Below are 13,609 nucleotides of genomic sequence, written 5' to 3'. Positions count from 1 at the left end.
AGCTATCTAAGGATGGTACTATAGAACGCCACCTCAAGGTAGGCCTAGTGGCGCCATCTCTTGGTCAGGCCGGAAACTTATCAATCCACCCTCGTAATTTTCAAATCTACGTAAATCTAAGCAAAAAACTAAAAACAAATTCAACCACATTAAAGAACAATAATTTTATACAATTCAAAAATGAATTAATTCCCTCCATTAAACAAAACTACAAGCTAAATCATGAACTTTTATCTCATCATCAAGAACAGATCTAAGTATCATAAAAATCGAAACATTTCTATATACATATGTATTTCCCTAATGAAAATAGTTGAAATAAGGTTAAATTATTTTATTATTTAAATTTCCCTGTACACTTCTAAAATTGAAATTCTTGTTAGAAAACAAAGATTCAGGTAAATTAAAATAATATGCAAATATAATAATAATATAAAGGCAAGTCAAAAATTGTGTTTAATTTTCCGAAGACGCAAATAGAATATACATCATGGAAAAGGGATCTTAGCAAAAATTTTAGTTGATCTTGAGGGGTTAGTCAGTTAGTCTTGCAATCTGGTTAACCCTCTCTCTGCAATCTTGTATGTGCAATCTAATGCGATCACATGTAATCCTTTACAATCCCATGCAATATTTCCCAACATATCTGTGATCCTTCCTTATTAAAACATATTACAGGAAATTCAGTATAGGTCTATAATGAATTTTCTATAATGAATTTGTGATAATTTTTTCATGATTCTGCAAAAATCATCATAGAAAATCTGTACACAAATACAGAATTTTAATATCGTTTTTAATGGGTTTTTACCTCTTCAAAATATTTCAAGGAATTTCAAAGAATTGTGTAGGATTTCCAAACATTTAAAGGGATTAATCGTGAAATTTCGAAAATAAATAAAATGACATTTCAAGGAAATTCCTAATCAATAATTTAAGTTAGGTAAGAATATTTCTGCAGTTTCTTATATAGAAGCTTGTTTCAGAATAGGTTTCAATTGATATAACTTAATTCAAATTTTCACAATAATGAACATTTTGATTAAAAATAATTATTTTTTAATTATAAAAATTTTAATTTTAATTCAATTTAATTTAAAATTATTTTTCGAAAAAAAGATCCTAGTCCATCTTCACTCAATTGGGAAACGAACCACAAAACTTCTGATTTCCAGTCATGTGCTTTCCCAATGAAGCTATTGAGGGATCAGAATAATATTTTCAAATTAAAATTATTTCTTGAAAAAAGATCCTAGTCCATCTTGAAAATATTATTTTCCATCTAGTCTTATTAAGACGTTAAGCATTATCTGTTATTGAAGATTCCTAACTTGATCGACATTGTGTAGATTTTTTTCCTTCACGGTTTGGAGGGTTGATCTACTGTCGGTAAGGTACAATCTCTGATAATATAACAGATAAATAAAAAAAAATTACTTATACCATTAACACCTAGCTGAAAATTGGCGTTATTTTCTTGAATTAAGAGTTCTTATTCTGATCCCTCTAATGGCTTAATTGGAAAAGCACCTGACCGGAAATCAGAAGTTTTGTGGTTCGTTTCCCAATGGAGTGAAGAAGGACTAGGATCTTTTTTTTAAGAAATAATTTTAATTTGAAAATATTATTCTCCATCTAGTCTTATTAAGACGTTAAGCATTTTCTGTCATTGAAAATTCTTAACTTGATCGATATTGTGTAGATTTTCTGCCTTCATGGTTTGGAGGGTTGATCTACTGTCGGTAAGGCACAATCTCGGATGATATAGCAGATAAATTAAAAAAATTAATTTAATTTTTACTTAAAAAATTCAATTCTATATTGTTTTTCCAACACTTTTAATTGTAAAATATGCAAAGGTTAATGCTGTATGATACCATAAAATTATCCAGTTTCAATAAAAAATAATTCCTTTTACGATCACTTTTAATTTGAAACTATGGACTCTGGACCTTTTAAGTTTTAAATTACTCTAATTTCAACAGTTTTATTTGAAACACTTTATAATCGTTTTATATTTTATGTCACTAATTTTTAAGGCTTTTATATTAAATTTGGTATTGTTTGAACGGTCCATTTTAAATGATTTAACTCTAAGCTTTATTAAACATTTTTCTTTTTTTGATATTAACGTAATTTATGAAATGTTTAATGTAGAAATATTTATCTGATTACTTACAATAGTATCCAAAATACGTTATCTGCATATACATCATAATAATTACGTTGATCTCGAACATTTTCTATAAAGGAATTCTGTGTTGCTGTTTCACTCGCAGCGAGTTTTGCTATCACAGCCACATCCGAAGCGCTGCACGAAAATGGCAGGCATACTCCGAGATGAATCAGTCTTTTCTGAAATTTACAAAACGATTTTTATCATAAATTTTAATTATTATCGTAACAGCTAACTATGGCAGTTTAACCGCTGCAGTTGTATCGCTTAGCGGCTCCATTGTGTTCACATATTCCGGTCGTGCCTGCTGAAAACACGACCGTCTAACATGTAGGGATGTCTGAGGAGTGTGCATGCGAAGTTTGGTGACAATTCATGTTCCTTGTTTACATTTGATGTGACACCATGCATACGAACACACATTCAACTGCATATACATCCGACTTTCAATTTCTGCACGGTGTTAGTTCTAACCTTGTCATAAATTGAAAATCTTAAAGGAACTGCGCTGTATCACTATTGCCAGGGGCGTCGGAACGATTTTTTTCATGGGTGGGCTCACCGAAAATATGTTCAAAGCCCAGACGACTCCGACGCCCTTGACTGTAGCTATTGTTTTGTCATACATACCGCGAAGCAGCGTATTCTTTGAACGCAGAAATCAAAAGTTGAAAAATTGGAAGTCGCGTGTATATCGGCAGATAGACGAACACATATTCACCTTCATATATATAAAAATTTGTCATAAGGACAACCGCAGGATTTCGCCGGTAGCGGGTGCTAATCTGAAAAACTGCACCCGATCCCAGCGAAATTGCGGTAAAATTTCAGCCATAATCACGTCTCACGAGCGTGAGATAGGTCGTTACAGTCTATAACGGAATCAATACGACCATCCGGCAAAAGTCTCATGCACACTGAGGACACGGAGCGAATCAAGGACGACCACCTTATGCATTTTGCCCGCAAGTGTTTGAGCATATTGTGCAAACGCATGGATGCTTTTCAGGATATTAACTAGTGAAAGCTTGGCATGTCCAAGAGCGCCGATGGTAAGGACGATTAGTTTAACAGAATATTCCGGGTACAATCGTTGCAACTATGATGTTTTTGTCAGCTGGTGGCGACGGCATGTTAAGGTGGAACTGACACCGTCTTGGCATGCCAAAATGAAACCCTCCGTGCCAGACTTCAATCCGGGTGATTTAAGGAAAGCAAAAGTTAGCTCACACGACATTGATTGATCCTCCACATTTCTGTGGAAGATGCCGTGCATCCTCTTATCGAGGAGCTGTTCACGAAAGTTTTTCTTTTGTGCTTTCTTAATCCGGGCTTTCAGGAGTGAGTACTCGAGATAGATCAGATTTGATGCATTTTGCTCACCCCTAATACTGAAGTTTAGTCCGAGTGTTGCAGCAGCCTTCTCCGCTGCTTTTTACAGAAACGCTCCTTTGCCCACTTCTTCGTGCTTCCTGACGATTTTAAGAACAGGGTCTCTTCCTTTTCCGACTCTATGTGCTGTACCCAGAATAATCCTGTTATGAAGACATTCAAGATTTAACATTCCGCGACCACTCTTGTTCATGTGCATAACCTTTCGAGTCCCGATATCAAGGGATCTGAGCTCGTTCTACGTCCATGGAACCACTTTAAATGAATAGAGTACTATCGGGGCGGCAAGTATGTTCGCTGCAGATACTTTGTTCCACGCCGACAGTTGGGAAGACCAAATCTGCCGGATGAGATTTTGTATCTGCTTCAGAGAATATCCTTTATAGATGTCATATCCTGAATGCGGCTCTTTGGCACGCCCAGGTATGTATAAGTCTCTCCAGCGCAAAGGTGTCGTATAGAGCTTCTATCGACGAGCTCAGGGTCTTCAGGGATGCCATTAAGTTTTCCTCGCTTCAAATAAACCTTGGCGCATTTGTCTAAGCCAAATTCCATTTCTATTTCTTTAGTATATTGTTCGACAATTCCTAGAGCTAGATGTAGTTGCTCTTTGTTTTTAACAAAGATCTTAAGATCGTCCATGTAAAATACATGAGTGATCTTGTACTTTCGATCTGTAGGCTTGCTGCAATAGTACCCGTTGGAATGACGAAGTGCTAGAGATAGTGGCAATAATGTTAGGCAAAAGAGAAGTGGTCTCATGGTGTCGCCTTGATAGACACCTCTCTAAAAGGTGACCTTGTCAGTTGTCACACGATTTTTTCCAGATGAGATAGTAAATCTGGTTTTCCAAAGCGGCATCAATCTCTCTATGAACCTCACGATTTGCGAATGAACCTTTAAGCTTTCAGAAAGACAGATGATAAGGCTAGGGGAGGTCTAATTGAAAGCTTTCGGGTAATCAATCCAGTCCATCAATAGGTCACGCTAGTGGAATGCTGCATCTTTGCAGACACATCTATCGATGAGCAGGTTCTCCCGATATCCTGCTACGCCTTTCTTTGACCCTCGTTGTTCATGCATTTCTTGCCACACATGTTCAATTGCCCGAACAATCCTATCATTTAGGATAGCTGTAATTATCTTATACAGTGTATTTATATAAGTGTTTGGCCTGTAATTTTTCGGGTCAGCTAAGTTGCCTATGTTGCCTATTTTCGGCCTAGCCTATCTTTATGGCGAGTTGATGCATTCGTCTTTTGGTCTTATGATTAAACGTTGGTTTTGTTTTATGGTTCGCATTGGTCAAAGCTCTCGCTGCATTATACACACAACAATTGATATCCCAGAGGTTGGATTCTTCGGAAAAATGTCCACGAAGCTCGTCATGTATTTCAGCCAGATATTTAGGCTTTAGAGAAACCTGAGTGTTGATGTTTCTCCGGGTCATAAAGCATCGCTCTTCCTCTATCGGATGCCTGCCCGCGGTTGGTCTTAGTGTCGCCTCTCTTTCTCTGTTGCCGGCTTGTTTTGTCTGTGGTAGATAAGCGTTCCGCTTACATAGGCCCTTTCCTGGAGTGGTTCGGCATGGTTTCGCAGACGTTGATGCGAAAAGTGCGATAGCCCCGGGTGTTTCTCGTACCAGCGAGCATGCAGTCGTGCCATATAACCTCACTCAGGGGCCACACTCACATCGTAGCACTCTATCAAATCGCGATTCAGTCGCTCCATCCACCTAAAGGCATTGTTGGCCGACCCATTGTCGGGAGCACTGCGCGTTCTGTCCTTTGAACCGCACTTACTACAACTATGTTTGGTGTTGTCATTTTTGTTCCCACGAGAAGCTAGGGAAAGGGGTTCGTTCATCTTTGTAGAGCCCTGCATGCAAGTATAAGGTTGCATACTCTGAGAGGTAGCCCGGTATCCCGGAGTCACCGTTCTAGACACCTCACCTAAGGAAATTTTGAATTTCTGAAAACTTGAGAGTGTCTACGAAATAAAACCATACTAATAACTTTAATTTCTAGCCCACCACCATCCTCCTCGCAGCGCTTTAAATATGACCCGAAAATAAAAAAAATTCATTTTTACATAGTATTGTTAGTTTTAAGCAATTTACGTCGTTTTTTTCATACAAATAATTACTAATGGAAAATTTGAATGGTTAGTTTAACTTTGATTCAATTTTCAATTGTTTCAACAAGTGTAAATTATTAAATTTTTTTAGTTATCGAAAAATAAATGCTTGAGCAAATAAAAATTGTTTAAACAAATAGGCACTTGTTAAACATTAAAAGAAATGTATCGAAATTATGTAATTATTCAACAAAAAGTAGCATAGGATACCCATTTGAAAAAAGTTGACATCACTAGCTCAATTTTTAGAAACTTTAAACATTAACAATAACGAATTGTTTAAATAGTTACACAATGTTTTTAGAATATTTCTAATCAAAACAGTGACAAAATATTGCATTTCAATAAAAAAATATGACTATTTTTTACATTTTTGGGAAATAAATAGTTGTTTAAATAATTTTCATTTTTCTAAACAATCAAAAATAGTTTAAGAAATCATGGTGAATATTAAAATTGTCCATTAGTAATTATTTGTATGAAAAAGACTACGGTAATTGCTAAGAAGTAACAATAATACCCGTGTAGAAATCGCCAAATTACTCAGAGTGTCCACGCTTGGGCCAGGCTGGGGGCCCCCAGCCTAGTTCTAGCTTGTATTTCCTAGTGGCTATAGTGCGAGCCCGGCCAGATAACAGTGTTCTCAATTCTAGTATTCTTTCGACATACACATGAGCAGCGTCGACAACAGGACTGGTTACCGTTGTGGACGCGATGCGAACTGATTACATCCGAAGTAATCCGAACGTCGAGACTAACGGAGCGACAAGCGAGTGTCAATCAGTGTCATGTTTTTGGTGTTTTCAATTAAAATACATTTTCGTGATTAGTTTAAACTGTTCGTTGATATTTTTAAATTCAAGAAGAGGGACGTGTATGAGAAAACCATAGTGGATAGTGCTAATGAAGTTTTCCTTTTAGATTTTCCAAATCAAATGCTTCCCTGCTTGATACTCTATGATTAGTTTTTTCTTCAAGTTGACGTTCTGGATGAACGTTTTTTTTAAATTTCATCAAGCTTATACTGAAAAAGGAGCAACAAAATGTGTCAAACGCATAAAATGGATGGTTTCAGATTTTATCCATTTTTATAGAAGAAAAACAAATCTTCCTAAAAATAAAATGGCGGTAAGCGGAATCGATAATAACCTAGAGTCAATCTAGGACCAGACTCTGTGATCGAGCCTGGCAATCAAGGCAGGCCCCGGCTATATTTAGCGTTTCATTCTAGCTTGACCCAGGCTTGATGGTTAGGCCAGGGCCTAGTTTTTCCAGGCTTGAGCCCGCTCATGCACATGGACAAATTTCCACACGGGTATGTTGGATGTCATTCACTAATGCAGCGATTCCCAAACTTTTTATGCACTTTCTGGGGAGCGGCAGGGCCGCCACACTCACATTTTTTCACAATACCCTGCCGCCAAGGGGGGACACTTGACTGCTTCACTGCTTGACACACCATGCTTCATGCGAGAGAATTAGAACCGGTTGAGAAAAATTAAAATGTGTTAATAGGTTAATAAATTAAATTTTAATTAGTTGAATCAATTTCCTAATCTAATTTTAAGCAAATAAAAAGAAAGTTGATGAAAATCGGTTAATATCTTTAATGCCAGCTGACAGTTCTTGTAATTTTGCGTGTTCTTAACGATATGCTTAATTACTCGAAATGTTAACCGATTTTCATCAACTTTTTTTTCATTTTCTTAAAATTTCATCACGAAAATGATTCAGATAATTAGAATTGAATTGAGCCATATTTTTAGAATTTTAGTTATTGAAACAGCCTTAAATCTCATGACAATCAAATGGTCCTCATAGCGGGGGGAGGGGCTGCCGAGTGGCTGGGCCCGGGCTGGCTTTCCCCTCCGGGGCTGCCATATCCGGGGTGGCATCCCCCTGCCGGCGACAGCCTCATCGGCCGGCCGCACTAGCTTGGGAATCGCTGCACTAATGTATAAGGTGTAGGTGTTGACGGGGGTGTACATATTAAGTTGAAGATGTAAATAAGTAGATCGTGTTGAGTACTCGCCAAAAGATGCGAAAAAACGAAACTGAGTAAAGTTTTACCGTAAAAAGCTTTTTAAACAGTATAACAAGAAAAGGTAGTACAATATTCGAGAATCTTACTGAATTTTAGTAAACTTTTTACTGTCAAACCCTACCCAGTGGACACAACATTTTATAACGTGATTGGAACGTCCCAATATCGTTTCTTGGACGTACAAGTTAAAAGACGTCATTTAAACGTTTTAAAAACTGTTCTAAGTCAGACCAAATAATGTTCGAGAAACGTTTTATGTTCGAAATACGTCTTTAAAATGTCTCTGGAACATTGTATGTCTATGGAACGTTATATGGACTGACTTAGGACATTTTAAAGCCGTTCTAAAGATGTTCTTTAACGCTTGTGCCCACTGGGTACTCAGTTGATTTTTTTTAACATCTTCTCTTTTATCTACTTCGCATTGTTATTTACATCTTACTTATGTCGCACAGGTTACCTTCTGTTTCGTGTTTTGTAATTTCCTTTGAAGATGACTGTCGATGAACAGTCGACGCGTAAAGTTTGCTATTGAGAGATCTCTCAGTTCAAATTGAATATATCTATTTTTACCTCGATACCTTTAAAACGTTAAGCGACCGACATCTTTTTCGGCGAAATTCGTGTTCAGCGTGAAAAAATACCTAAAATATGAGAGTTTAAACAAAATCTAAGGTTATCGACCTTTTATGCACAAAAAGTATTATTTAATGATTATAAATTCACTAATTTTGTACGGAAGAAATACATAAATATAACTTACATGGATAACACAATATTTACCCATGCACAAGTATCTATTTTAAATCCCCATAATTTTAATGAAATCATTTTTATTGCATAGCGTTGTTAACTAGAAGAATGTCTACATACCCCGGTTTATCTTATTTCTCCCCAATAAACAAGGTGGGTCAATATTTGTTCGAATATCGGTCCACGTGAATGAAAGTTTACGATCAATTTTCGTTCACATATGTGACCGGAAATGCCATAGATAGCTTATCTTTTGCGTGGAATCCGCGCTACGGACGTTTTTAGATGAAAAATCAGTCAGTTCGATGGATTATTTTAAAGTCCATTAAAGCCATTAATCGTGGAACGATATTTGATCGAATATGTATTTCTGGCACAGCTGTTCAAAGCCCACGTTTGTTCAATTTTCGATCAAATATTGCCCCACGCAAGCGAATCGAATGTGGGGGTTATTGCAATTCCAAAACATACTGCATTTTCGTTAAATAAAATGAAAATCAAGGCCGAGTAGACAATAGGAAAATATTTATTTATTTTTGTTTTGTTTAAAAAATACAAGAAGAATGAAAAGGTACTTAAAACTTCAAAATTTGATTGATAGAATTATGGTTAGGCGTTTCAATTACTTTAATTGTATCGTTTCTTGAAAGAAAATAACGTCAACGCCTTCGAGATATGCCTAAGACGTCTTTTGGAACATGTCTTTCGGATATCCTAGGGATGCTCTTAAGACGTCTAATGTCAGTACGAAAGATGTCCCTAGAACGTCCTGTGTCCTAAAGACGTCTTTAGGACATTATACGTCTTAGGGATGTTGAATGGACTGACATTGGGCGTCCTAAGAACGTCCCAAGGAGGTTCTTAGGATCTTCATGGGTTTGTGCCCACTGAGCCCATAATATCTCGATTCTAGATCGTTTAGTTTGAAATTCAAACGAAATAAAACGACTAATATGCGACTAACATTCTATCAATTTTTCGACGCACGAGTGCGACCGAAAAATGATCGTTACTGTAACCGCAGCAACGATCGATATTTGAACGACAGAATCGAGAGAAAATTGACCGTTATTCGATCATTTTTCGAGCATTCCGAAACGGAACCCTCTCGTCACGATCGAATGTTGGTCAAATTTCTATCCATTCTCTTGATTGCACAGCGTGGACTAAAAATTGACTGAAAACCCTGGCGGACCGAAGGAACCAAATGGAGCCTCTACAAAGTACCCGTAAAGACCCCATTGGGTCCCCTTTCGGTTCCTTTTTAAAAAACTCGAAATCAGCAAAATTAACTTTTAAATTGTTAAAATTCGGATTCTACGTTAAAATTCCCTATAGAAGGTCACGGAATAATCGCAATAGTTTTTTTTTTGCAACGGTAAAAAGTTTAAAAAAATAAAAGACGTATAACGCCTGTTGACTGCTACACTTCAAACGCATCGCCTGTAAGTAACAGTCAACAGGCGTTATACGTCATATATTTTTAAACTTCTTACCGTTGCAAAAAAGGCTATTGCAATTATTCCGTTACCTCCTATAGGGAATTTTAACGTAGAATCCGAATTTCAACAATTTAAAAGTTTATTTTGCTGTTTTTTTGAGTTTTTAAAAAAGGAACCGAATGGAGACCCAATGGGTATTTACGGTTACTTTGTAGAGGCTCCATTCGGTTCCTCTGGTCTGCCAGGGTAGAGACTCCACATTTGGCTGCATGGGATCGTTAAGAAATGTTTATTATTCATTAAAATAAATATTTGGTTGTTTGGTTTTACCATAGGAAAGAATGTCCCATTCAGTGAAATTCTCATTATGAAAAATCCCAGAGGATAAGGAGGATCGTCCGGGATATCTTCAGATAAAGATTGTGGACCACTTTGACCTGCATTCCTCGTCCTTTTTGGTTCACTGTTGAATTCACGGACTCCATTATCATTAGTTGAAGCAGAGTAAAGAGATCTTTTTTCATTTCTTTTTCCAATAAAGTAACATTCAGTAGCTGACCCAGTGTAATAAGAGTTTCCCCAAAAGAAACCATTGGTATATCTCCCAGATGCATCGTCCACTGAAAACATGAAGCAAAATTTTTTTTTAATTTGCTATATTTTCACACATTTTTGTATCATGTTATTCTATCGTTCTCAAGTTGAATAAAAAGAAAAATGATTGACTTATTGACTTTTCTTTAGGGATGTAACTCATTACCTCTAACTCGGTTCGGAATGTCTATTCGTACAGAATTCCGCGAGAGTTGCTCAACCATCCCAAGATTTGTCAGGAAATTTCATATGAATAGAATATTCACTTTGATTTCAATAATCATGTATAATTGTCTTCAAGGGCGGACGCAGAAAAAATAGGGGGGGGGGGGGGCAAAAATATGTATATCTCATGAATAGCTTTGCGACGTCGGCCTTCAATACGAAAGGCCAAAAGTTTAAGGAGTGGGGGGGAGGGGCTTGAACCCCTTAAACACCTCCCCTGGATCTGCCACTGATTGTCCTAAAAGTCGGCATGACTAGTAATTTTGTAACATTCTGTTTACCCTAAAAAAGAAACTAATCATTTCTGTCCAGAGAACGATAAACGTGACTTTCGCGTCTGTAGAGCCGGCGAAAAGTGTGAAATGGCCATATTACGACGGTGACGCATGTGCACTTCATGTGTACACATATCCACCCGTATAAGCGGGCGGGAATATGTTATTCTCACCCGCTCATACGGGTGGGAATGCGCTTACTGGCCGCTTACCGTTGCAATCTGCATTGCTTTAAAATTCCAAAACGGAAACTTGTACTCGTTCAATGTCTTGTTTATCGTACATTAGGATAAAAAATATCGTGTGTGGCAAGGGCGACGTTGGTCAAACCCCTCTCGAGTGATTGCCGCACAGGCGAAGCGAGTACGGCAAACTTCACATTCATGCGGGATTGATCAACTTGACGCTCTTGCCACACAATATACTATTTGTATGAAGAAACTGATTAAATAACTTTTTTATCAATTCCCCTTGAAAACTCAAATTTTCATGCATGTCAAGAAGGCACAATGTCGTCGATTTGAGGCCCGCCCTGGTAAGAAGCCTTGCATTAAAAGGTATTAAAAATTCGGAATCCCAAAAAATGCCGATTCTGTCCTTCGTTCTTTAATTCTCATTAGGCGCCGAAACTGCTAGACTTAACCTCCAATAAATCAAAAATACAATTTTCGTTTTAAGCATTAGAACGCGCGCCAAAAGCATGAAATTTGCAAAATTTATTAGGATTAAATGTTCGCTTTGTTTAAATATTATCAATTGCAAAAAATATAAAATCATGATAAAAAATTCAAAAAATTATTTCTCACCAGAACCATCTGCGTGCAAATTAATCCTTACATCATAAAATGACCGATGCAATGTTTTAAAAAGCTTTTTACCTCATTATTATTCGCAAAACAGTAAATAAAATTTGCAAAATGTGCCAAATTAAAAGGGGTTAAAAATGTTCTATTTCTTGGTTACTTTGTGGTATCCAAAAGTATTCAGAAAAATCTTGCCGATGCTAGGTACAGAAAAGAATTCACTTTAAGAGATAGCTTCTACTGCTGTGGAGATTCAAACCGGGATGAAGAAAACGGGATCCAGAAGTATTCGATATTTCTCACGTTACCACTGGATGCATGCAAATTTTCAATACTTTTTAATACTTTCTAATGGAATACTTTTCAATGGAAAACACATTGCCAGTGTCAAATTTAAAGGTTCCGGCATCTTGAGAATATTTAGATCCTTCTCAAATATCTGAGAACTTTCTGTAATAATCTCTAATTTTTTAGAATGATATTAAGCGTTCTGAGAATATTTTGGAATTTTTTAGAATATTCTGAAATGTACAATTATTAGGATGATTTGAATATGAATGAGTAGAAAACTACTATAATTAGTATTAGTAATATATCTGACCGTGCGCCGAGTTCAACTATACCTATTTGGTAGAAACTTGTAACTTTTTAGTTATAATGTGATACAAGTAAAAAAATGCAACTCCATTTCTTAATAAAAATTATTTAAATAATCTAGTTCTGGGTACAATCAGTTTTCCCTGATAATCGCAGTCTGATCTTTGTATTTACGTAACTTCAATGCAAATTTGCATTCAATTGTTATTTGTTTGAGAAAATGACAACTTGTCACTATTAATTAGTAAAAATTTTCAATTAATGAAATTAGTGACTAAGTTTTTATTTTTTAAGGTAACTCTGGCTGAAAAAATCTTACTATAAATAAAGAAAATGGCTTTAATTTATAGCCTAATTTTACTAATTCATTTAGTAATCTTATCTTTGATAATGCATTTGATTACCAAATAAATGTATATTTTTAATATAATTCAACAGCAAAATATACATTTTTGAAATCAGTAAACGACTTTGAAATAATTAAATTAGTAAAATTTGATTACTTAATTCCGATTTACAGAATAATTTGAAGTCACTTTGTGTAAAAAAATTATGTCATTTAGATACGAGTAGTAATAAAATCAATTTAGAAAGAGCAAAATCTTCTTCAACTTGTATAGAAAGTAATTGGCGAAGATTTCCTGAAGTTAAAGGAAAGAATTCTCATTAATAAAATGACGAAGCGAGAAGCTCAAATATAAGAGCGCGCCTTTGCCTTATTCAACTTACCGCGATGAAGACAGCTTTCTACTTATTTTATTCTTGACACATTGACAGCTTTGAAAAGCATTTGACGCGACATTACCGTTTTATTTTAATTCGAGCAGCCCGTTACGAACTGCCTACTAATACGAAGTGAAACGGAAGTATTTACTTGTAAACTTGTAGGGAAAGTATTCCCGGTGATTTAACTGGGTCATTATAAATGTGACTTTTGCAAATTTTTATATTATGTATGTCTAATATCTGTATAACGATTTGGTAATCCTTTTTAAAATTATTATTTCATATCATGTATATAAATGTATCATTCTTAAAAAATCTATAGATTTGTGTCACATTCCTTGAATCTTTAAAAAGATTCTAATTACCTAAATACTTCACTGAGAAAATATCAATAAAACTGCTGGTTCTTATCATAATTATTTCACACAAGACAATGCTCGGGTTTT

The 13,609-nt window shown here is 35.9% G+C and overlaps 1 protein-coding gene across 6 annotated transcripts in view; it reads right to left on the bottom strand.

Moving 5' to 3' along the window:
- Positions 1 to 13,609, bottom strand: part of LOC117180193 (nose resistant to fluoxetine protein 6) — a 142,544-nt gene that overhangs the window by 43,682 nt on the left and 85,253 nt on the right. For all 6 annotated transcript variants that reach the window (XM_033372567.1, XM_033372568.1, XM_033372569.1 and 3 more), the window contains exons 2-3: positions 10,274 to 10,563; positions 2,180 to 2,355 (exon numbers count right to left, since the gene is read on the bottom strand). In XM_033372567.1, the coding sequence (XP_033228458.1) occupies positions 2,180 to 2,355; positions 10,274 to 10,563 (466 nt within the window). The remainder of the gene's footprint in view (positions 1 to 2,179; positions 2,356 to 10,273; positions 10,564 to 13,609) is intronic.

Source organism: Belonocnema kinseyi, chromosome 9, assembly GCF_010883055.1.
Source record: "Belonocnema kinseyi isolate 2016_QV_RU_SX_M_011 chromosome 9, B_treatae_v1, whole genome shotgun sequence".
NCBI classification, from domain to species: domain Eukaryota; kingdom Metazoa; phylum Arthropoda; class Insecta; order Hymenoptera; family Cynipidae; genus Belonocnema; species Belonocnema kinseyi.
This window is presented reverse-complemented; position numbering and strand designations above follow the sequence as displayed.